Source organism: Pan troglodytes, chromosome 4 (assembly GCF_028858775.2).
Source record: "Pan troglodytes isolate AG18354 chromosome 4, NHGRI_mPanTro3-v2.0_pri, whole genome shotgun sequence".
Lineage (NCBI taxonomy): Eukaryota > Metazoa > Chordata > Mammalia > Primates > Hominidae > Pan > Pan troglodytes.
Window position 1 is genome coordinate 81477547 of NC_072402.2, and position 26776 is coordinate 81504322.

At 38.3% G+C, this 26776-nt stretch overlaps 1 protein-coding gene across 2 annotated transcripts in view; it reads right to left on the minus strand.

The window, feature by feature from the left end:
- The window catches only part of CDH6 (cadherin 6), a 130968-nt gene that overhangs the window by 18103 nt on the left and 86089 nt on the right, over positions 1-26776 (minus strand). For both annotated transcript variants that reach the window (XM_016953493.4, XM_016953494.4), the window contains exons 3-7: positions 12254-12548; positions 9096-9215; positions 6872-7039; positions 4195-4382; positions 1120-1373 (exon numbers count right to left, since the gene is read on the minus strand). In XM_016953493.4, the coding sequence (XP_016808982.2) occupies positions 1120-1373; positions 4195-4382; positions 6872-7039; positions 9096-9215; positions 12254-12548 (1025 nt within the window). The remainder of the gene's footprint in view (positions 1-1119; positions 1374-4194; positions 4383-6871; positions 7040-9095; positions 9216-12253; positions 12549-26776) is intronic.

The window sequence follows — 26776 nt, forward strand, 5'->3', positions numbered from 1 at the left end:
TGCCCACCTTGGCCTCCCAAAGTGCTGGGATTACAGGCGTGAGCCACCGTGCCCAGCTAGCACTTTTCTCATTTAGTCAACTAAGCTACTGGCTGAAGGCTGGAGGTTGGTTGACTCCAGCATTTTCCTGTTAAGATCCGAGAATACTGAAGCATCAGTGGTCCCAAAGAGCAATAAGGCCTTATTGCAACATGATTTACAACTAAGGTGTAAGGAAAGCACAGGGAAAACAGAATTAGTTTACGTAGCATACATTTGGACTCTGTTGTATTAATTTCCCTAGGATTTCACAGACGTATATCATGAAATGATTCTTGTTTTTATCTACATCTACAAAAGGAAAAACCATCCGAATGGAGGATAATTCTGTCTTTTAAGTGTTACATGATAGGCTTTTCTACACTTGAAAAACAGGCTGTCAAGCTCAGTGCTTGATTTGTTAAAAATCATACTTTTTCTATGCCACTCTTTGACAAATCTTACACTTAAAAAAATCTCAAATCTTGAAAAATAATCCCAGGTTATTCAGCTGCATCACCTTATACTACTTCTACTTAAGCAGTAAACTCCTTATAGCTTGTTTTCCTTCCCAAATTTGTGTTTTTTTAAGGTTTATACAGTCAGCCCTGTGTATCCACAAGTTCTGCAAATGTGGATTCAACCAACTGGCGATCAAAAATGTTTGGAAAAAACAAAAAGCAAACAATAAACAAAACTACAATTAAAAACATCAAGATAATAACTATTTACATAGAATTTATATTGAATTGGTACTATAAGTAATCTAGAAATGACTTAAAGTATGGGGGAGGATGAGCTTTGGTTATTTGCAAATCTGTGTCATTTTCTATAAGGAACTTCCGGATTTGTAAATTTTAATACGGGGGTGGGCCTGGAACCAATCCCCCAGGGATAACAAGGGACTACTGTACTTCTGTCAAAATAATATTTATGCAGTGAGCAAAGAGAGTTAAAGGTGCTGTTTAGAATAGTTTTTTCAGGAAAACACAGTTGTCTAATTGGAACAAAAGGGATTCATCTTTTCTAAAGTGCAGGCAGATATTTGAATATAAATTGAGTGAAGCTTATGAAAGAGACACGTCGCAGAAGTGTGCTTACTTGACAGGATTCCTGGCAGCATCTGGATCTTGGGCTGTGACGGAGCCTATTGTGGTGTTTATCTGAGCATCTTCTCTTATTTGTAAGATGTAGGCCAGTTTGCTGAAGACAGGTGGCTCATCTACATCCTCCACCACAATTCTAACCGTGGCTGAATCTTTGAAAGGCCCCAGGTAGAGAAATCGTGGCTCAACATGAGGATTGGAGGCTTCCACTTTAAGGGTATACACTTTCTTCTTTTCAAAGTCCAAGAGCTTGAGGTTGGGGGTGGGGGAAGAAGTGACATATTTAAAGCAGCCAAGACACAGAAAGCCAAGACACGAAACATTTTTGGTGTAAACCACTGATAAATGAATGCGATCATATTGCTTAGAGAAACACATTTGTGTGATATTGGGCAAAGGGAGAAAAGATAAGATGTAATTTTTTTCTTATATCTAGGCTGTTAGGCAGGAAACGATTATAAAGTTTGTGAAGGAGTTCAGATGCCACACAGCCCTGAAAAATGTATGGGCTGAGACCATGCCTGCTGTTGACTTAAAAGTGGGTAGTGAGGTACAAGGCATCATACCAGGCAGGAAGGGCACTTGGAAGCAGGAGTCTGGTAGAGCCCACACTGTCCCCACTTAAAAAATACTCATGTTTCACTAGAGGGGGCCATCAGGGGCAAGTTGGCAAATACACAGTGGGTTATTCCGTGTCAGATGTTCTCACATCTGGCTTTTTTTTTTTTTTTTTTTTTTTTGAGACGGAGTCTCGCTCTGTCGCCAGGCTGGAGTGCATTGGCGTGATCTCGGCTCACTGCAACCACTGCCTCCCGGATTCAAGTGATTCTCCTGCCTCAGCCTCCCGAGTAGCTGGGACTACAGGCACGCACCACCAGGCCCAGCTAATTTTTGTATTTTTAGTAGAAACGGGGCTTCATCATGTTGGCCAGGATGGTCTCGATCTCTTGATCTCGTGATCCACCTGCCTCGGCCTCCCAAAGTGCTGGGATTACAAGCGTGAGCCACTGTGCCTGGCCATATCTGGCTTTAATTGCACTGATGAGTGTTTAAAACTGGCCAATGTCTTGGCCCCACCGTGGACCATTAAACCAACATATCTGGGCATGCAGATTAAAATCTACATTATTAAACACTTCCCCCGGTGATTCTGTGGTGCAGCCAGAATTGAGAGCCACAGGTTTGCATTGTGAATCCCTCATCATCATTCAGACAACACAGATTAAAGTTTTTTGTTGTCGTTGTTGTTGTTTTTTGCATGAGGTAATGAAATATTCCAAATGGTATCCTGAAAAGGGCATTGGGCTAATTATTTGTCAAAGAAAGTAATGATCATTGTTGTCAAGGGTCTTTAGGAAAAGTAGGTCTGCTTTTGGAGACATGGTGAGCCCAAATGCTTATTGCTGACTTTTAGTTTTAGATGATAATATGACAAGGCTCACTAGAAACACAATTAATCTAGACGTCAGTGAATGTGATTTAGTCGTCTAGGCAAAATTTCAGTTCGAATCTGATAAGGCACCAAGAAAATTAAAAAGGTTAATGCACACTAATGGGCTTCCTAATTATATTATAGTTTAAAACATTAGTCTGAGTGTCACTTAAACATGTTTTATTGTGTTTCCAGATATTAAGACACGTAATCCAAAGCTTGGGAGGAAAAAAAATCTCTTGTTATTTACATCCACCGATGCTTTTATTTACCAGAAAAGATAATAGTATGCTAAAGGAGAGAGAAAATATTACACCATACATGATAAAAGTGAAATCATAAAAAGTTAGCCAAAATTAATATTTTTAGTCTTGAAGCATACAATTCATTGGTTTTTAATTTTTGCCGTATTTTTGTATGCTGCCCTGTGGTGCTACACGATTTAGGGGATAAAATAATGAACCAGTACTTTGGAAAAAAATAGAAATCAGAACACAAAAGATTTATTGTTGTGTTCCAAAAAGTAGCTAAAGAGGTACCAGGAAATTTATGGTATTTAATTTAAATTTGTTATGGTATTTAATTTAAACTTGTGGTCTTTATACATCCTCTTTTTGTGATGCAAGTCATCTTGATCACTGCTTGCTGTACTCTCTTCCTTCACAGTATGCATCACAATTTGTAGTTGTATATTTGTTTGTTTGTTTACTTGGCTCCTTGTCTCTTTCCCCCTAGACTGGAAGTATCATGAGGGCAGAGAACATCTGTTATATGTACCAGTGCACCTCCAGCACCTAGAGCAGTGTCTGGCACTGTTTATTTACTGTTCATTTAAAGTATTTACTTTATATATTTTTACGAATATCATTTGTTTATATTACTTATTTACTTAGGAGGTTCTTAATAAAAATTCATTGGATGTATAGAATTAACATGAATGCATATCATTTTAGGTTCCTGAAAGCCAACCCAAGAGATCTCAGTGTCATTAGAATTGGTTTTCTTTCTTTCTTTTTTTTTTTCTTTCTTTCTTCTTTCTTTCCTTCCTTCCTTCCTTCCTTCCCTCCTTTCTTCCTTTCTTTCTCTTTCTTTCTTTTTCTTTCTTTCTTTCTCTCTCTCTCTCTTTCTTCTTTCTTTCTTTCTTTCTCCTTCCTTCCTTCCTTCCTTCCTTCCTTCCTTCCTTCCTTCCTTCCTTCCTTCCTTCCTTCTTTCTTCTTTTTTTTTTTTTCAGAGTCTCACTCTGTCACCTAGCCTGGAGTGCAGTGGTGTGATCTTGGCTCACTGCAACCTCTGCTGCCCAGGCTCAAGCGATCCTCTTGCCTCAGTCTCCAGAGTAGCTGGGATTACAGGCACCCACCACCACGCCTGGCTAATTTTTGTATTTTTAACAGAGATAGGTTTTGCCATGTTGGTCTCAAACTCCAGGACTCAAGAGATCCTCCTGCCTTGGCCCCCAAAAGTGTTGGGATTACAGGCGGGAGCCACCATGCCTGGCCAGAACTGGCATTTTTCTGAAAATAATAAGTAAAATAAAAATCTAAAGGAATGTTTATGTGAGATATAATTGCCCCTGGTAACTTAGGAACTGGAGAAAAGTAAATGGGTTCACTTTGTATGGTGTTTAAGAAGCGGCATTACCTTTTTGACAGTTATAATCCCTTCCTGGGTTTCCTGGTCGGTGATGACATCAAACATATCCAGCCCCTCACCGTCTGTGATGCTGTACTCAATTTCAGCATTTTCTCCCACATCAGCGTCGCTGGCTTTGATTCTGCCAATTGGTGTCCCCGGTGGAGAAGATTCAGGAGTTTTAAACTGGTATGTACCTATTAATCACCAGACAGATATAAGTCAAACATAGACTAACCACATTCTATCATCATAAAAACAAAACCTATTCTCTAACAGTTCTTTAAGACATTACCATCAGGTAGATGTGTGCTTTCCTCAAAATAACTAATGGTGGCCTGTTCTTCTTATGTCTACTTTCGTGGTTGTTAAGAATGTTTCTTCTATTTCATGACCTGTTTCCTTGCAAATGGAGAACACTTTTCTTGTCTGTAAACAGGCTCCAAAGTTTATGGTGTGATTGTGAGAACAACTGAATGGCTACAGGAGGCACAGAAGGTTTCAAAGCCCTTTGTTAACTTCATCTAACAGAAAGAGTAGAGAAGAATTTAATCTGAACTGCGACTTTTAGTTAATTACTAGGTATTCTTTAAAAGAGTTCTTTCTACCGTTGCTAATAATAGCTGGAGGTGGAAAGAAATTATAGCAACTTGGAGGCTGTATCCAGGTAGATATTCTTTTATTCATACATGGAGCTGGACCTAGTTGTAGGGTTAGAGATATAGGTAAATACATTAAGTGATAAAACTCCTAATTTTTTTCTTTTGACTCTTAAATTTTATTATTTTATGCATAGATTTCTCCCATACTTATATTTGTAATTCTAATTTGAAACCTATGTTTCCTATATAGACACTTTTTAAAAAAAATATGCTCCTGTTGCAAACTTAGTTTAGAGAGACTACATATGAGTTTCAGTTTAGATTGGCCAGGCCATGATGTACTTAGCACCAAAAATATAAAATAGTAAAACCAAGGCTTATTCTACCCTTTTCAATTACATTTTGTTAACCATTCATACAAATGATTTGAAAAGAATTTAAACAGTCTATGGCACTACTGAAATGTAGGCATTCAGTAATAGTAATCCCTTGAGTTCATACTTGGTAAAATGATAAAGCAGGTTAAAAAAATTTTTAAACTTTTTTTGACTCAAGTACGTAACTCAAAAAGAGCATTTTTTTTTTTTTTTTTTTGGACAGGATTTCCTCCTGTTGCTCAGGCTGGAGTGCAGTGGCGTGATCGTGGCTCACTGCAGCCTCAAACTTCTGGGCTCAAGCAATCCTCCCACCTCAGCCTTCTGAGTAGCTGGGACTACAGGTGCACACCATCGTGCCTGACTAATTTCTTTTTACTTGTTGTAGACACAGGGTCTCACTATGTTGCCTCGGCTGCTCTTGAACTCTTGGCCTCACACAGTCTTCCTCCCTCAGCCTCCCAAAGCTCTGGGATTACAGGCATGAGTTGGTGTGCCCCAGGTTAAGTATTCTCTAGTGTTTTCAACTTCCATTTTTAGGGCCTCCTGCCCCTTTCTAACTTCTCCCTCCCTTGCCTTGGCATATTGCTCATTAAAAAGTCACAGGCTATCTAAGCAGAGCAGAGTGAGTTACAAATTCCTGTGGTACCAGGGTGCGGGGGAACCCTTATGTTATTCTTCCCCAGGGAATCTCCATATTAAAAAGCAGGTTTTGGGCAAACTGTTGGTGATCCTAATAGTTTTCATTTCAGGCCTCTGTAAGGGAAATGGTAGGCCTCATAGAACCTTTCTTCTACTTGTTATATGAGATATTCTTTAATTAGCTCTGATCTTTTTGCATTTAGCTAACTCTGATTAAAAACTTGAAAAAATAAAGAAAATAAAACTACTTCCTATTGATCCATGTATAGCTCTACCCTAAAGGAAGCCCGTATCAGCTGATTAGTTTTTTTAAAATGCCATGATAGAATGAGTGGGTTTTCTATTGAATAATTGAGATAGCTTTCGTAGGAGATCATGGTCCCAAAGGGATTTTGTTCCTGGATGAAAAGTTACGTTAAAACCAGTTCCCTCTTGGGTAGCTCTATGTGAGAATTTTTAGCATACTCCTGATACCAAGTTGGTATTCATGGAGGTTGTTTTTCCTTCTTCTTCCTTTTATCTAATCACTAGAGTTAATGATTTTGGAGACAACTTTCGGTATCTCAACTAACCATAATGTAGAAAACGACTTATGATTACAAATGGATTAAGTACCTAGTTACTTCCACAGTTGTATTTTTAGAAACAGTAAAATAATAAATCCTCCCCTTATAAAGCTTTGTGAGGATTTAAAAGAGATTACTTGCCTGATTAAATTCACAAAACATAAAGTCAAATTTTTTCCAACAAATTGCAGCATGCTTGTATACATATGTTCTGCATGAGCAGATTTATGTCTGTGGTAGTTTTCTTAATAAGGAGAAATGAAACAATGATGTTGCCTTTACAACAACAGCAGAAATCACTCAGCTAATTACCAATAGAGGAACATAAATGTTCACATTTCCTGAGTGTATGCCATGTTGTCAACTCATTTTTAATAAAAGTACCAGTTCTTCTTAAGTCCACTAACTTTGACAATAATGATGACAATGGAAAATAAAAATTCTTAAAGTTCGAGTTTTATAAAAGCACATTGAAGAAATTCATTCAATCAAATGTTCCTACTCTGGGGGAATCGGGGAGGGTTGTCGTTGACATCAGTCAGTGTGATGTTCACGGTGGTGGTCCCAGATAATCCTCCCATCTGGCCACCCATATCCTTGGCTTGAATCACCACTTGGTACTGCTCCCTGTTTTCTCGATCCATGTTGAGCAAAGCTGTCTTGATAATACCTGTGGATGTGAAATTTAAGAGTGCAAAGGGATGCATTAAGAATACTTTATGGAATCATTGATTTATGCAAACAAACATAAACTGTCACCCACAATATGCAAAATGCTATGCAGATGTCATGGTGATATAAAAATAATTATATGCAGCCTTTATACTGAAGGATATTACGACCACACAGGGGAGATAGATACATCAAAAAAAGTCTGTAATACAAGGAGAATAAAAATAAGTACATGTCAGATTCTGCAATAGTATAGACTATTAAGGGTTATAAGACACTCAATATTATAATTACATTATGGATGTATAAACATTAAGTGTTATAAGATGACACAGCAGAATCTAAAATGGCTTGTGGTATAAAGGTATACTATAATATGCTTGATAAAAGACATTTAGGTGAATTATGAGGAAATTGTTAGGAAAGCCACATACTTGAACTGACTGTTGAGTTTCCCATTATGGATTAGCTAATTATCCCTCAGATACACCTACCATAATGAATGCTCTGAGGATTTTCTAAATTGTAAAACTATGGTCTTTAGAAAATAGAACATCAATTCTCTCATAATGATCATCTTGTATGATTCTAGAGAATTTTGGAATTAAGGTTCAAGGTCTTTCAGCCTTTTAGAATTCCTAAAGCTGACCGTGAACTTTAGTTCAACTGGCCCCAATGACAACCAAAATTTTTAAGTTAGGTTAAATTTATCTCTGTTGTTAGGTTGTTATAAAATAGTTAAAGAACTTCTAAAAGTTTGCCCAATTTCTATGTAAGGTTTATGCTTAAATTAACTTTCTTTCAAATTTCACTGGAGAAGCCTTTATAACCTTTTGCAGAAACACATTCTAGTGCTTAACAACTAATGAAGCGAAAATATCTTTTTTAAAATATTTAACAAGAATACTTCAGACAACAGGTCAATTTTATTCCTATAGTCCTGCCTTCAGTGAAAGTGCGGCTGCTTTCTGTTCTCCAAATAATAGTAATTCTCTATTTAAATACAGGAGATCACCTCAGCCTTTTGTCCTTTAAGTTGAATAATTCTAATTTTTCATCCTCATTGTTTTTCAACTCAACATTTTCTTTCTCCTTGGGATTCTTTCCAAGTTCATTGCAGCACTTAACACAGAGATTTCCAACTGGATGTGGGAACCTAGGGAAGTTTTGATTTCTACTAAGAATAATGGATGTTTAAAAAATGTATAAAAGGAAATTGACTCATTATGATAAAAATATGTGTGCAGTTTACTATACAATACAAATGATATTTGCTAAAAACAAATCATTATAAGATAGGTTGCTACTTTGTGGAGAAAATACAGAAAACAGAAAAATGAGATGTTGAAAAGAGGATTCCAGATGGCATTTCACTTTGATTAGGACTCCATCAGTTAGGATGGGCTAGACAATGATTTGATAACAAACAATGCAAAATCTTAGTGGCTTCACACAACTAAAGTTTATTTTTCACTCATGCTCTGAGCAGGTAAGCAGGTAGCTTTGTTCACCATACCACTCAGACATTCAGGCTACAGACTACATCTCAACATTGGTTTCCATGATCACTGTGGCAAGGGACAGCAATGTGGCAGATTGTGTACCAGCTTTGAAAATTTTAATTAGAAGCGACTTGTATCATTATCACATTTTATTCACCCAAATAAATCACATGGCTACATCTAATTTCAGAGCAGAATAGAGAGACACAACCCTACTAAATAATTAGAAAAAGAAGATTCCGAATATCTGTAAACAGACCAATACTATCAAAAAGGGGTTTACCTTTTAGCTTCACCCCAAACTGGAAGAAAACTAAGGCAATACATAATTTTTCTCAATCTACTCCATAGAAAGGGTGGGTGAAAGATTCATTGCCAGATTTTTTGATTAAAATGATTCAGATGTCATGTTTACAAATATATCATTAGTGTTTGGTGGATGTATGCAAGAAAATCCAATCACATTGATTATTTTTATTAAAAATATGCTAGCTCAGCTGAGCATGTCAATTAAAATTATAGATTATAAAAAGGAAGATCAAAAAGTCTAACCTGTTTCTGATTCAACTGAAAAATAGGGCTGTCCCTGTAGAATACTGTAGACAACTTTAGCACTGTTCCCATATGTTGGATCATCTGCATCCGTTGCAGTGACTTGGACAACAAATGTACCTGTAATGACAGAAATATAAACTGAAAACACATCAAGAGTTCATATCAATCTTTGACACACACCAAAACCAGCACGATCTTAATTTTGTATGGAAATATCATGCTGAGGAAGTCGAGAACTTTGGTAGGATGCTGGGTGAAAAAGGATTGGATTCTTTAAAGAAATACAATCAACATTTAGAAATATTTTAAGGATTAGGTTACAGAGAAGTATGGGAATGATCATGACTTGGGGTGGAACTGATTCCAACCCATCTCCAATGGCGGGATTTGACTGGACTCTTGCTTTAGTGATTCTTTCGAGTTATTCAGGACAAAGTCAATCAGCATCTTGCTTCCTTTGTCCACAGGAATTAGTTTAGGAATTGTCCAATCAGGGGCCACTCATGATTTTGCTGGAAATTCTGTCATAGATACTCTTTTTCTTGGACCGTAATGTGCTGATATACATTTGCAGCAGCTATTTTGTGATCTTAGAAATGCCAGCCTGAGGACAAAGCTGGATAGAATAGAAAATCACAGAAAAACAGCTAGAACTCAGATCAAATCCTGTCCAAAGCCCGCTTTACTTTTGGACTTAAGTAATGTGACAAATAAATACTTATTTGTTGTTGTTTAAACTAGTTCAAGTTGGATTTCTTGTTACTTACCAATAAAAGCATCCTAAATGATAAATCTATCTGATAGTTCTAAACGGTTGAAAGACCTTGAAACTTAAAGAATGTAGTTATGGATTACATAAAGAATCAATGAATTGGAACAGCAAAGCACAAACATCTGGAATCTGCAATTCCAAAAGGTCATTATACTTAAATATACAAAGAAGGCTATTACATTTCAGATCAGCATTCTTATTTTAGATACCACAGTTGCCTAATAATCTTCAAAGTATTCCTAACCCTCTGAAATTCCACATAAATTTTCATGTGTATGCCTACAGGTCTATTTCACTGAGGAGAAATTCTGTAGATTTTATATGATCCTCAAAGGGCTCTGTGACTTCCCGAAAGGATAAGGGTCTCGGATTAAGATCACTTAATGGCTGTTTTTTGTTATTTGTATCAGATAACCAGTAAGCATACTGCTGGAGTTCCCCTTTCCATGAAAGGGGTAGGTAAGTTACATCCAGGGAATATTAGGAACTCTACATTGCTTTTGTAGTATATAGCCAATTTCACTTATTGAAGAAATAGATTGTAGTATGTTAGGGTTGGATGCCCTGAATGTATAGTGCTGATGCACAAAACAGACCACCCACCGTTGTAATTTGGCAAGGGAGGTGTGGAGACTGAGAACATCTTATGATTTTAGGGTGAGAGTCAAGTCAACAAACACTCAAGTTCTTATTTAACATTAACACAAAATTTGATTGCTTTAGAATATGATATCTGGACATTTTAAATGTCTATTCGTTGCCAGATATTGTACTAGGGACTCTGCACCTGTTTTATCATCTAATCCTCATGATAGCCCTTTGGAGTTGACATTTATTATTTATTTTTTCAAGATACAGAACTAGAGGATCAGAGAAATCAAATAATTTGCCCAGGGCTACACTGCTGGTTCTTAGTGGAGATAGTTTCAAATTCAGTTCTGTTTGATACCGAAGTCCATTTTTGCTCCCATGCTGTTGTCCCACTGCCTTTATGTAATTTCTTGAAGATGCCTTTCTATAATCACAATAATGAGATATCAATTAAGGATGATCAATGTCACCATAACTGTGTCTGTGTGCAAACTGAAAAAAGCCTTTTTATTTTTCTCAAGACATGTTACTGTCAACTACCCCTAAATGTTTGTAATACAAATTTAATTCTATAATGGCTTCAAAAGTGAATGGCACTCCCTAGAGTTGTGCAGTGCAATACCTGCATATCTGGTTACAGTTGCCCTGAGTGGTGCTGATGAAGAGACTATTCTTCATGAATTCTTCTGCCTTTTACCACGTAGAGGAGAAATTTTTTTCCTAACAAATTTAAAGAATGCCATTCTACTGCTGCTATAACCAGTGAAGAAGAAGAAGAAGAAAAAACAAAATTCCAGTCATCTCCCTCTTTGCTTTGTGAGGCTTGCAATTTTTGTAACAAAACAAAGTGGCTTTAAATAATGAGAAAAGCAATTTCTTCATAAGAAAAATGTAGATGTTTTACAACGATTTCCATGGATTTGTTATTTTCTATGTCTTGGATCTGTGAACTACAGTGTCTCTGATATCTAACTGACAGAATCATAATAAAGTTAATATGTAATTTCAGCCCTTTTGAATCTGACAGAGTGAAAATAAAAATAATCCTTTATATAAGTAGCTTAAAATTTGTCAGTGTCTCCCATGAAGTATTTCAATGTGGCTAAGAGTGATGTCAGTAGAATTCTTTTTCTTAATTTAAATCCTGTTTACTTCTCTCAATTTAAACAAATTAAATCCACTACTTATTTAAAAAAGTAGTGGTATTGTGTAAAAAATATTAATTCACTCTATGTATGTTATGAAAGTCTTTTCATTTCCACCATGTAGTAAAGGATCCACTCCCTAGACATAACGTGCCTATTGTTTATGTATTAAAAAAAGTTCTTTGATCTCCTTTCCAAATATACAGTTACTAGTCACTTAAAGCAACTATCACTACTTTTTAGACTGGATTGTAAATGTAAGCTTTTATTTTCTATTTGGGAGATTGTTACTTGGACCCTAACACCCACATAGGCTAAGAGAAGTGGAGAAGGTTGCTGTCTTTCAGCCCAAGAAAGAGAATGGGCATTTAGGGAGGGAGAGAAAGGAGATGGTCTCTCTTTCAACCTCCCACTCCCACCCTGCCACTTTTCAGACCCTCTTTAGAGGAAATGTGGTTTTTAAAATAATCACAAAATGAGACTAGAGTAGTATTAGGAAACATATGCACTTACAGAAAGGACATACATGGATTGAAGAAGTTAGCATCTAAATTCATGCAGTTCAGTACTTTGAGCTCGTGGGATTCCTTACTCAGTGGATGCACTAGGGGAGAGCCAGCTTTTGGCTGAAGTCACGTCTCACTCACCGACATCAGACATTTCAGGGACAGTGGCTGTGTAAACCTCCTTGGTGAATATTGGTTCATTGTCGTTGATGTCATGGATCTTGATGATGAATTCAGACTCGGGCTCCACGGGTCTCCCTGTCCTTCTGTTTATAGCTTGAGCTCGAAGGATGTAAATGGGTTTTTCTTCCCTGTCCAGCCTCTTGGTGGCCTGTATGTCGCCTGTGTTTTCATTAATAATGAAGAGATCTCCTGCTCCATCTCCTGAAAGGATATATTTAAGTGATCCATCTCCTCTATCCTGGTCTGAATGTAACTAGTGTAGAAAAAAAAAAATTAAAGAAAGTAAAAGTCAAGCATGTGGTTCTAAACAGTTTTTGTCTTTTTGGTGCATGCTACATTAACTTTTATTAAATTCTTTCTAAGGAATACAAGTTTTTTTTTGTTTGTTTGTTTTTACTATTTGCATATCCTCTTAATGGTAAATACCATTCATTAATGAACATGTTTCCTTATAATCATGGAATTTTTCAGAACTGGAACAGAGTTTGGGAGAAAATTTAGTAATCTTTATTTTGAAGAAGGGAAAACAAAAGGCAAGAGCAATAGCAAGGTGGCCAAGGACATATTAGGGTGGCTGGAATGAGACTCTTTTCACGATTTTCCTATTTTTCACTACAGCTTTCACATTCCACTAATACATTCTCGCCCTCACTTGCATGTACACAAACATATTAGGGAAGCAATATCCTATTTAGAAAAGGACTTTGATTTTTGAATCAGAGAGACTTGGGTATATTCTATTTCTACCTTACATTTATTATCTTGGTGAATTTAGGGAAGCTTGGCAACCTCCTTGAGTCTTTAGTGATAGAGATTATAATCATTTTTTTCTGGGAAGATGTGATATTTATTTATTTATGAAATTCAACTTGAAGCGTTTGAGAAATATCCTAAGTGCTGCCAAGGGCAATACCTTGAAAATCACCTGACTAGATAATTTACAGGTCACTTGGAACAATAGCATTTCATATTTATACTTTAGTATAAGATAGGAAAGGACCTTCTAATAATTAGAGCCAACCTAAAATTGAAATAGTCTGTCTTATGAGTGGTGAGTTCCCTGCTCCTAAAGGTAATCAAGCAGAGACTCTGATGACTAACTGTCAGTGAAATGGGTTTGGGTAAAAGTTGGAATTAAATGAATACTAAGGATACCATGGAAATAGAAGATGAGAATCCTAACTTGGATAAGTAGTCCATGTTTCCTTTCCCAGAGATTATATCCACAGTGTTGATTTCCTATTGTTTCCTAAATTCCCTTTTTTCCACCCAGCAAAAGGTTAGATGATAGCTTTAGATGGTACCTAGACCTAACTATAGGTCTATAGGACATATATACACAAACACATACATATATATATATATGCACACACATATATATACATATACACACATACACACACACACACGCACATATATATATATATATATATATATATATATATATATTCAGTCTGCAGGTTTTCAGATAATTTAACCCTATTTGCAAATTTTCAAAAAGTGCTTTTTATTGAGGAGGACTATTTATAAATCCCCAGAGTTTTAAGCATCCATGGTATATAGAGAAGTTAGTGTTAGTGGGAAGGCTGCTACTCTCTACCTTGCTTCAATTCTGTCTAAACAGAATATGGGCTATGCTACAACAACAGCAACAACAGTTATACCAAGTCTTTCTCTTGTTGATTAATACTGCACAAAATGCTCGGAGAAGCATTACACATTTGAAAATAGACTCTTAGGGCAAAAAGAGACTTTAAAAATAATCCAACCTAGTCTAAAAGTGTATTCCATGTAATATCATTTACAGGAAGTGCTGAGGGAAAGAAATACTTTATATACGGCCTCTTTCTTAGAGTCACTGTTAACATGTCAAAGGCTCTGAGTGTCTGCAGTTTGAAACTACATTTGATTCTGTGTAATCTAGTTTTCCCTGTCTTGTTTAAAGAATCCTTTTTGGGTGTAACTTATATCGATATCCCCCATACCAATTTTCCAAAAAAGATAGTTTGGGAAACATGAACTCATTTAAAATCCATCATTGTAGAGTCAAGAAAACTGAGAATCCGGTGCGTGCTATGTTTCCAAAATCACACAGCTCATGGGAAAAGAGTCTGAAGATTAACTCTTGAGCGCAGGAAGAGGCTTAATAGATTATTTGGTGCAACTTCCTCATTTTTAGAGGTAGAGAAACCGTGTTTAATGTAACACAGCAAAAGCTAGTTAATCGCGGTGTTTGGGGAAGAGAATATTATTCATATAATTAGTAGCCTTGAAAGCAATTTGGCAGAAATAATGGAAGATAAATTTGAATGGGGAGGAAATTGCTTAGAAGTGAGAAATGCAATCAGAAATGTAAAACAAGAGCATCCCATGATTTGAGTGATGGGATATGCTAAGGAAACGCTGAAACCATCATGACACACAAAGAGCCACTGGGGAAAGTTTAACTCTCCATCGTCAAATTCGAATGACTGAGGAGGCTCTTAAAAAGATATTTCATTAACCCATGAGTAAGGAAACCAATGTCACCACCTGGCGGATCCTTGCTCTAGGGCAGCTGTGGTCAGCAGCCTGGCACAGTGCGGGGGGCACGGTCCTAGGCATGAGCCATGTTCATTCTTTTTCACTCAGCAAGTGTAAGAACACAGCAGAGTCAATTAACCTCCCTCAGCCAGGATTCTTATCTGCAAAATGAAGATAATAAGAGCTACACGGCGAGGCTGTTGTGAAGATCTAATTGAAGACCACATGCAAATAGTACATTAACCACCATGTAAACATGCAACAAAAGCATAATATGGGTCTTATAGATTACAAAGTGCCTCCCAAATTTAAGAGAGTGCTACTGTTATTAACTCTTAGTTTATAATCAGCATATTTTTTCTCCTATATTGACTTTGAGAACTTTGTTTTCAAGACTTTGAAAACCCAATTTTACAGACACATGGTATCTCTAAGGTAAAATCTGTGATCAAAAGCCAGTATTCTTTAACTGGGCGGTGGGGGGCAATTGTTATCTTTACATGTGATTTATTATATTCTGCATTCCACTGGATTATACACTCTCCTCCACTAGTTCTTTCATCGGTTTCAGTATGTAATTGTTGCACACTTAATAGGTGAATTCCACATCTGGTCACAAGATTTATTCAGGTAAAAGTAATCAGAAATGTATTTTTAGCTGTCAGGTGAGACCATCTGGATGACTTATAGAACAAACACCCGAAACAATGTTAAAGGGCAGAGGAGACGTTAAAGAAGAGTGTGAGCAAGGGTTGCTTTGCAGATCACAATTCTGATTTATCAATATTTGAAAACTAGTGGGAAAATGTATCTCTTCTCTTTGCATTGTCTGATAATAAAGCAATTTCACTTCCTCCCCCTTCCTCCCTCCAAAGTGCATTTTCTGGGTCTGACCGAGTACACGGAGCAGAAACCTCCCAAAGCCTCTGCTTTTTCTCCCCACTCTCCTCCTCTGCCATCAAACTCCCCTGGGGCCAGTTCTTTTCTTGGGAAAAAAAGGAAACATAAGACATCAGTGCCTGTGAAAGTGGTGGTGAAAATCAGACATTAGGGGTTTATTGAGCACTTAGATTTTAATTGGATTTTTTCTTTTGTGATGTCATCCATCATGGCCACTGTAAAAGACAGAAGTTAAACAACAACAAATAAAAGGTTGTAGGCTGCCCAAGGCATGTTTTTACTAATTTCAGTTTAATGTGGCTATTCCATTAAGTTTAATCATCTGGTTCACTTTTAACGATTCACCATGAAGTAAAAATTATCCACTTGCCACAGAAAGTCACATCTCACCTGTCGCTGGTAAGACTTTTTACTACTGTACCTGTAGCATTTCGTGCCAGAGGGAGCTCTTGGTCTTTGTCTGTTTCCTCTGTTGATTTTTAAAATGTATTTATTTATTAAGAGATGGAGTCTCACTCTGTTGCCCAGGCTGGAGTGCAGTGGCGCGATCTCAGCTCACTGCAACCACTGCCTTCCAGGTTCAAGCGATTCTCTTGGCTCAGCCTGCCCTGTAGCTGGGATTACAGGCATCCACCACCACACCTGGCTAATTTTTTGTGTATTTTTAGTAGAGACAGAGTTTTACCATGTTGGCCAGGCTGGTCTCAAACTCCTGACCTCAAGTGATCTGTCCGCCTTGGGCCTCCCAAAGTGCCGGGATTACAGGTGTGAGCCACTGTGCCCATTTTTTTTTTTTAATACAGCATCTTGGCAAATAAACACAGGGATTTTGGTTGTAGATGTAGCTCCATGGTGGGTGGGACCAAAACCATGGCAGCATCTTTGCCTGCTGGGTGTTGTGGTTTCCTGGGGACACAGCATGTTTTTACACGCTAAATGTGCCGAATTCCAACTTGACTTTAAATCAAATTCAAAGGCATAACAAAGATTTTTAGTGGTCTATGAAGCCAGCTAATGCTGCCCTATTGCTCCCATTTCCTGTGTGTCCCCAAGTCACCATCTGAGTCAGTGACCAAATGCAATCTCCGCAGCATATGCATTGTTAAGACAGAAAACAGTCCAAACAATGTTGGTGAGGGTGTGGAGAAACGGGAACTCTCATACACTGTTGGTGGGAAGGTGAATTAATTCAATCTCTATGGAAAACAGTATGGAGATTTCTCAGAGAACTAAAAGTAGAATTACCATTTGACCCAGCAATTCAGTAAATCATTCTGTAATCTATCCAAAGGAAAAGAAATCATTCTATCAGAATGACACCTGCATTCATATGTTTATCATAACACCATTCACAACAGCAAAGGCATGGAACCAACCTACGTGTTCACCAACAGTTGACTGGATAAAGAAAATGTGGTACATATACACCCCAGAATACTACAAAGCTGTAAAAAAGAATGAATTCATGTCCTTTACAGTAACATGGATGGAGCTGGAGGCCATTATCCTAAATGAACTAACACAGACACAGAAAATCAAATACCACATGTTCTTACTTATAAGTGGGAGCTAAACAAAAAGTACACATGGACATAACATGGGGAAAATAGACTCTGGGACTCCAAAGTGGGGAAGAAGGGGAGTGATGGCTGAAAAATCACCTACTGGGTACAATGTCCAATACTGGGGTGATGGGTACACTAGAGGCCCAACCCCCACCATTACACGTGTAATACTCACATAACAAGTGCATGTACCCTCTGAATCTAAAATAAAAATTAAAAGAACCCCCTCTCCCCCCAACAAAAACAATCCAAACAAAAGCTTACCTAGATGACACACATAGAAAAGTACCTTCAGCAGCCTTATGTGGGCTTAGAAAAGGTATGAAGTGATGTTTGGCTAAAATGAAAAATTGAATTATGGCTAAGGACTTGTACGGTGTAGTGCAAATGTAATGTTGCTCTTTAAGAAATGTTATGATTGCTAATCTGAGCTATTATAAGACAATTAGAGAACAGTGGTGTTGAAAAGATGCTGTCTGGGATTGAGGAGAGAAACAGGAATTACAGCAGAGAGAGAGAACATCTTTGTGTTAAATAGGTGGAATGTTACTTTAAATTAGCACAATCAATCAAATTATGACAAATTGAGGCTTAACTGCATCAATATCTACGTATATGTATAGATGTCTGCATGTATACATACATCTTTATATATAATGCATGTATACGTAATGCTAATAAATAGACTTAGTGTTGTGAAGGCTGGGAAAAGCTTGTTGGGTAGAGTTTATATCAGGAAGAAATTGAACTTGCTTGAAGTACATGGCAGGGATTAGAGTTGCTTCTGTTTTAGAGATTATAGGATTAGGTAAATCCAAAGTACATTTTAATAAAATTCCATGTGACACATTTTATTCTGCTGTATTTGAATGTTAATAAGTTGGCATGAGTTAACTAATTTATATGTGATGATTATCTTACCAATTAGAAAGCTGATGGCAGCATATGATTGTGGCAGGTTCCCAGCTGTGGGTCAGCTGGGTGTGTGGCTGTTCAGCCCTGTGATTCAGTTTTCACATTGTAATATGTGTGAATGTAAAGGGTGCAACTTCAGTGTCCCTGGTTTAGCAGGAATTGGCTTGCTCTAGTCCTATTTTTTTCTTTTTTCCACAGGTTGCAATGTAAATGAGGCAGTGACCTGGTTTCCACCAGGCTGATGAGAACAGTGCCCAAGGGGATGGCAAGCCACAAAGTGGAAGGAACCCAGGTTCTAGAATAACCTCATATCCGACCAGCCTGTATGTGAAAGAGGAAAAAAAGACATTGCACTTCAACCATTATGTTTTTGAAGTTTTGTTGTTGTTATTGTAGTTCCGCGTTGACCCTAACTCAGTGGTTCTCAAAGTGCGGTCCCTGGACCAGCCACATTGGCATTACCTGGGAACTAGTTAGAAATGCAAATTTCTGGCCCCACCTACCTCCAGAATCAGAAACTCAGGGGATGCCCACCAGTGCTGTGTTTTAAGAAACTCCTTAGGTAGTTCTGATGAGTGCTCAAGTTTGAGAGCCACTGCCTTAACTAGTACAACCATAATAGTTACAAGCATGGACATAGGCAAGGGAAAGAGGTGAGTGTAAATTTACGCTATGTACTCATCACATAACCTTGGGGAACTTAGTTAACCTCTCCAGGCCTTCATATCCTCATCTATGTGATGGGAATAATAATAATACTTAATTTACAAGTAGGTTTCTCGGACAATAAATAAAATAATGTATGTAAGATGCTTAGTAGAGGGCCTACCTCAGAGAAAACCTTCAATAAATTACTATTGAATTCATAAACACCAAATATCCAAAGGTGGATTTTGGGAAAGTGGTGGGATTTGGATCTGAATTCTGACTTTCCTATTAATCAGTGAAATAAATTAACTGATCTTAGTCTCCATTCAGTCCTAATATAGAACTGGAAATGATTAACTTTGCCTCCTCTCTCTGCCCCTTATACGCTGGTATCCTGTAGGCCTGTGTCTTTGGTCCTTGTCTCCCTCCTTTCACATGCTCTCCCCACATGAGATCCTCTATCTATTTTCATGGATTCAATTGCTATCTCTGTACCATCAGTGCCTAAATCTATCTGTTACTCCAGGGAAGAACATTTTCTTGAGATCTGGAGTCAAGAATATAGTCACCTCTTAGGCAAGTCTCTTAGACAACTTACACTCAGCACATCCAATACTGACCTCATCACCTTCTCTCCAAATCATTTTCCTCCTCTCATCTCTGTAAAAGCCACCAGGGAGTCATCCTAGGCCATCCCCTCTGCCACTATCCCCACATTCATTAAGCCACCAACTCTAGTCAATTCTACCTTTTATGTATAGCTTGATTCACCTACTTTTTTCCTTTTCCCATTTTCACTGCTGTCACCCTGGTCCATGCTACTGCCTTTTCTGATTGGTCTATCGCAAGGAGGCCCTCCAAACACACACCCAGGCTTGCTTTCTTTAGATTTTCCTTTCTGTAACTAGATCAACTTAAGAACAACAGCAACTCTGAAGATGCCAGCCTCCTCTAATTAAATTCTGCAGTGTCCTCTTTACTCTTGGGATAAAGCCCTCATCCCCACCCCTTCACATGGCCTCCAAAGCCCGGCACGGCCTCTGCTCCTCCTCTCTTTGGCTTCATCAGCCATCGTTCTCCCCTTAACTCTCCTGGTTCCAGCCATACCCTACTTCTTGCAGTTTCTTGAAGATAACATCACTAACTAGCTCTTTCGTAGCTACGCCTTCCTGCATGTGGTTCCCTTGACATCAATCCCTTTTAATATCCTCACCTAGTTAAGCCAACTCCTGTGCCAGGTCTGCTTAATCTTTATCACCTCAGAGAAGCCTTCCTTAAGCTGCTGGTCTAAGTTAGAGTCTCCTCCTATATGCAATCAATTCATTCCCCACTTAGCCATCAGCACATTCTATTGTTGCTGATGATGTGTTTTACAGCTGTTTTCCAAGCTAGATTGCAGGTTCATAAAGGAAGGCACCAAACCTGTCTAGGACACTTCTGTATTCTCAGAGCCTGATATACAGGCACTTTATGGACACTAATAGTCAATGATAGCAAGGAATGAATGAAAGAATAAATAAATGAATCTTGTAAAAATTAAATTGGATAAGATATCAATGATCAGTGAAGGTTTCTGGCACATAGCAGACACTCAATAAATCTTAGTGTCCTCTATACTCTTTCTTGACTTTAGGATAATTCTGTAGATCAAAAATATACATTCCTGAAATTGCCAGATAATTTATCAATTACTACTAAACATTAGACACATGGTCTAATCTGAACAATCTGAGGAGGTAATTCAAGTTATTGCCTCAGACCTGAAAGCATTTTTTAATAAGAAATTCAACTTCAACACAATAGTAAAGCCAACTTGTATTGGATTTGTTGACAGAAATGGACCAATTGTAAGTACATTGAATTCATTGACCATCATAAATACATTGGGTGCTGGGTCAGAAGTCATCTGTTAATGGTGAAAAAGCTGCAAGATTTTACCGAACTATATTTCAAGTATCCTCCTGTTGCAGCAACTAAAGAGAAATGCTCCATTTCATGGAAACATTATTTCATAATAAAATAATTTAATTATGTCAACCACGACCATTTATAAACACTTATCGGTCTGACCAGTTGCATAAAGCAATGAATAAAAGCATCTAAACTCTGCCTTCTATAAACTTGCCATTTACGTTGGAATAAAATATACAGAAAAAAGCAGAAATTAGACACTTTACTGTTATTAGGTATTAGGATTCACAAGGTAAGTAAAAAGCTGGAGAATAGCATAGAAGGAACTTGTAAGTTGGAGAAGACCGAATCAGGGAATGTGAAAGCTCTTTGATGGTTTAGGAAGACTTCTTGGAGAAGCTTAGACTACTGATGAGAGAAAAATGATTTAGCAACCGATATGAGCACATGGCACGGTTTCAAGGCTCAGTGTGGGAGAAAATCAGAAGAGGCCTTGAGTATGTGCCTGGGGTAAGAAAAGCCATAAAGTCAGCAAAAATAGAAACACTCCTTCCCGTAAGTTGCAGGGTCACATATTTTCTCACACTGCACTCAAACGTGCAAGGAAAGATGCAGCTTCCTTATAATTATTTTTGTTTATAGCTTTTCCCTCAAGCTCTAGTGCCATTGAGGATTAGAAGCTCAATACAGGTTGAATATCGACTCAGTAATTTAGTGCAATCCCAATAAAATCTTCCTGATTCAGTAATACGGTCTCTTTAGGATAAACCCCAGTCTTTCTGGTTTCTTTCTCCTCCTGCTTTGCTCCTGATCCAGTCCGAGATGACATCTGCATGCATGAAGGAGAGGAAGCCACATGGCCTTCGCCAGTGAGGGATTTGGGGTCTTTTGGAGCCAAGGATAGTCCTCATACTGCCCTCTGATCCTCTGGTCTCTAGAGAATATCTCTTATGTATTACTTTCCTCAGTGGCATCTGTGGTTCTGGCAGATCATGACCTTTGCTCTCCAGTGATCAAGGTGAATAGCTACATCTCACGTCCCTCACTGGCATCACATACTGCCCTCGAGGTCTGGCTATGTCTTCTTTGTCACCCTTAGCACATGTAGTCCTAGCTACAGGATTGCTTTGTCCTTCTACTGGACCATTTATTGGATCAATCCACCCCCTTCTTATTCTGGAGAAGCCCAGGAAGGCTCATGGGAATGAAACAGGGCTTCTCCCTCACCACGTGATCGCCCCAGGGCAAGTGGGAAAAACCCACTCTGCTTTCACCTTTACCCAAACCTTGCCACTGTTCCACCCTGTGGATTCAGATTCATGTGTCTCAGGGCAGTAGAAATAAGTCTTTGTATGTGTTATTTGACAGCCAGGAATGTGAAGTTCCTTGGTTTCGGGAATGTCCTACCATACAAACTTCAGTAGATGGAAGGGCCAATTCCTAGTACAAACCCCATTGAGATAGCTGGGGCGGAAAAATGACCTACGTGCCAGAGCATGCTGCAAGTAATGCTTGGTGACTACATTAATACATGGAATTAGTGAGTTTTATTTTGGTTGGCCAGCTTATTTCTTGATCTATAAAATGGGCTTGAAAAGGATCTAGAAAATAGGGCCGGGCACGGTGGCTCATGCCTGTAATCTCAGCACTTTGGGAGGACAAGGTGGGTGAATTGCTTGAGCTCAGGAGTTTGAGACCAGCCTGGGCAACATGGCAAAACCCTGTCTCTACCCAAAACACAAAAATTAGCTGGGCATGGTGGTGCCTGCCTGTAGGCTCAGCTACTAAGGAGGCTGAGGCAGGAGAATCGCTTGAACCCAGGAGGCGGAGGTTGCAGTGAACTGAGATCGTGCCACTGCACTCAAGCCTGGGAGACAGAGTGAGACTCCATCTTAAAAAAAAAAAAAGAGAGAGAATCTAGAAAATCTATTTTTCTGACAAAACCTGGGATCAGGCTGCCTTCATATCTCATGTTCTTTTTCTGTTACACCATGTTGGCTCTTATGACCCCCCAAATTTGTATTTTCCTATATAGTAGAAATGATTTAATTGATTTTTATAATGGTGTAAATATTTTATCTTTAAAGTCTTCTCTTTTGTGATTCATCATCTGGCAATTGGTCTGGCTGGGATTTGGAAAAATGATAATAGCAGACATTTGTTAAGCCCATACCATGGGCCAGGACATGACCTGAACTGGTCACAAAGATTACATAATTTGTTACTCATTATGATTCTATTCTTATCCCCTCTTAAGTGATGAGGCAACTGAGGCAATATAGGAGGTAAATCACTTCTCAGCATGGCATGATGAATAAGAGCAAGATTTGAGTCCAGGTGGCCTACTCTATTAACCACAACACATTTTTTTCCCTGTGTTTTTACATTTAGTTCTGTAAACATTCATTAAAGGCTTACTCTGTACCAAACAATATTTTGAGTTACAACGAATTATCTAATTCAGTGTTTTTCAGTCTCTGCTCTATTGGCATTTTGGGCTAGGTAACTGTTTGGGGAGCTGTCCCATACATTATAGGATGTTCAGCAGAGTCCTTTGTCCCTACGTACTAGGTGCCAGTAGCGTCTTCCCAAGATGTGACAGCCAAAAATGTCTCCAGATATTTCCAAATGTCCCCTGGGGTCAGAAAATTGAGAACATTGATCAAACTTAAATCTGTCTGTCTCTCTCTCTCTCTTTTTCCTTCCATCCATCCATCCATCCATCCATCCATCCATCCATCCATCCATCCATCCATCCTTCCATCTTTCTTATCAATGTGTACCTTGTGACTTTTAAAATACACTTAAATAATACCATAAGGGATCTGTATTTGCAGAGATTCAGCATAACCCTACTCAATTCAATTTTTTGTTTTTTGTTACATTTAATAACCCCTGAAATAGACCTTGTGTCATGTGGAGGAGAATGTTCGACAAAGTGCTAAAAGCAAAAGAAGTTTAAGCCTAAACACAGCAGAAATTTACTAATTCCCTTGACAATTATTTTTTACACTCAATACCTTGAATTTCATGTCAAAAGTACCAGAGTAACTTAAATGAACAAAACTTTAGAGTGATAATAGTGGTAGTAGGCAGACTAATGCACCTGCTCCCCCAAAGATGTCCATGTCCTAATTCCCAGGACCTGTGACTGTGTTTCCTCACATGGCAAAAAGGACTTTATGCATGTGATCAAGATAAGGATTTTGAGATGGGGAGATTATCTTGGATTACCCAGGTGAGCCCAAGGTAATTGCAAGGGTCCTTACAAGGGAAAGAGGGGAGAGTTGGAGTGAGAGACGGAAATGTGATGATAGGAGCCAAGGACAGAGAGAGAGAGAGAATTTGAGAGAGAGAGAACTTGGGCTTGAAGACGGAGGAAGGCGCCATGAGCTGAGAAGCCAAGGAATGCAGGTGGTATCTAGAAGCTGGAAAAGATGGGAAATGGATCCTTCCCTGCAGCCTCCATAAAGACATCTTGCAGACACCTTGATTTTAGCCCAGTGAAACCCATTTCTGACCTCCAGAATTATAAGATGATAAATTTATATTGTGTTAAGCCACAAATCTGTGGTGACTTGTTACAGCAGCAAAAAGAAACTAAGACAGTAGCTCCATATTTCTGAAATTCAACGTGAACTGAAACTGCGTGTGGTCCTTCAAGAATCCCAGTGGAGGAGGGAGGAAAACTAACCCTTCCTGAACACTTTACTGTGTATCAGGTACTGCAAAAATGGTTAGTGTGTTGCATGCATTAATTCTCACAATGACTCCAGGGGGTAACTTTTATTTTCTCCATTTTTTTCAGATTAGGAAACTGAGGCCAGAGAGATTAAGTAATTTACCCAAAGTTAAGCGCAGAGCCAGAAAGGATACCAAGGCCTGCCTGACTCCAAAGTCTATTCTCATTCACATCAAAGCAACCCTCCCCACACTGATTATAAACATTTCTGTATTCATTGTATTTATTATCAGACCCCAGGCTAAGTTATTCGTAAATTCTACTGCCACAAATGATACAAACTATAATAAATGTTATTGTTCATTCGGGATTCGTCAATTAAACAAATGCCTTTTAGTTTATTAACTGCATAAAGTTATTTCCCCAAAAAGGCATTGTTTACTGCTTTATGCTTGGCTTTTGAAGTCCAAGGTCCCTCTTGCCTTGGCAGACTGTGACATTAGTCTCAGCTCCTGCTTAGTCTAACATTTTCATTTTCAGAAAGCCAGTGGTAAATCAAGCTGAGAGCCAGATCCCAGTCAAAAATTGATTGAGTAAGGCGTTGTAACTCACCAGTTAGAATGCTACCTTTTTGCTTTATAGTGTAACCTCTTCAGCAATCACCAAAAAAGGACACACACACACAAACACACCCCCCACACACACTCCCCCAGCCCCCTTTCTCTTTCTCCCTCTCTCTCTCTTTCTCTTTGACACATATGCCTTGGAGGAGAGTATCAATAGATAAAATGCAGGCATTTGAGATATAATAATTCAAAGGGCAGAAATTTAAAAAAAATGTGTTCCTTAATAGCAAATGGACTTTTTCTAAAACATGTTCTTCCTGAAAGGTAAAAAATATGTTGGATATTATATTCTTTTATGTTGACTTTTACTTAGGATCTAAAAAGTTAAAGCTATGTATCTCTATAAGACAAATGACTATTTTTTACTTGAATTCATAACTCTCAAGCATCCTGTATGTGCACAATAAATGATGAGTAAATTGAATTCTATAACCTCTCATACCATCAGGGAATTAATGGCAAATGATTCTAGGAAAGAAGATAATGAGCTCATTTATTGGTTTTTTTTTTTTTTTTTTTTTGCTTGGGAACCAGCTTAGATTTCAAAAGCTCTCCTCATCCTCCTCATTTTGAAAGCTCCCTTTCTCCTTTCTCTGTTGTCCTTTTTCTTCTCCTCTCCTCTTCCTTCTCCATTTCAAAAGCTCTCCTTCTCCCCCTCCTCCTCTTTCAGTTAAAGAAACCAACTGAAACACTAGCAAAGAGAAATTCATACTATCTGACGACCCCGCTGGGGAAAGTGTCCTCACTGCAATGTCAGTGGCATGAAATTTGTGCTCCTCTCCCTCCCACGTATGTCATTGTTTCATTTGCCCACCATATCTGAAATACTCTCTGCTACTTTAATATCTTAATAATGTGATATAGGGAAAGAGTATCAGACTTAAACCCCTCAAGAAAGCTGAACTCTAGCCTCAGCTTTGGTACTGTGCTGGCAATGGCCCTGGGGTCCCTGAACTCCTCTGAGCTTGTGTTTGCTTACACGCAAAAGGAATGAATCACGTTCAACTAGAGAGTGGTTATGTGGATCCCCTGAGAAAGTTCAACTAGAGAGTGGTTATGTGGATCACCTGAGGAATGCTTGTACATGTGACAGCATTTTATAAGCTGTAAAGCTCGACACAATGCGAGACAATATTATCATTGCTCCCTATCTTCACTACAAGTTTTCTGCCATGAAACTCTGCTAAAAGATAATCTGTGATGACTCGTAGCCTGCCAGGGAATACTTTCTCTTGTGTTGAATTCTCTTTTCTCTCTCTCCCATCCTACACCTTCCCCTTCTTCAGGTGTTAATTGCTGGTTTGCGTGGCAGTCAAGATTTCAACGGCCACGTTATCATTTTAAAACTCAGGGAAGCGATGTCTACTGTTGAAAAGGAGATAAAATGAAATGAAGTACCACCACTCAACTTTGCCCAAGTCAACGAATTTTCTCGATTTGACTTGAAGACTCTATTTTCCTTTAAGAGGCAAGTGGATTGGTAATCAGCAAGATCATAGCTTTAATACAAGCTAAATAGCTGCCCTTTGTTTTTTCTTTTAACATGATATATGTGGTTGGGAGGATAGACAGAACAGTCAAGGCACAAACAGCATAAGAAAGTACAGTTGACCTTTGAACAACATGAATTTGAACTGTATGGGTCCACTTATACTTAGATTTTCTTCTGCCTCTGCCACCCCTGAGGCAGTAAGACCAACCCCTCCTTCTT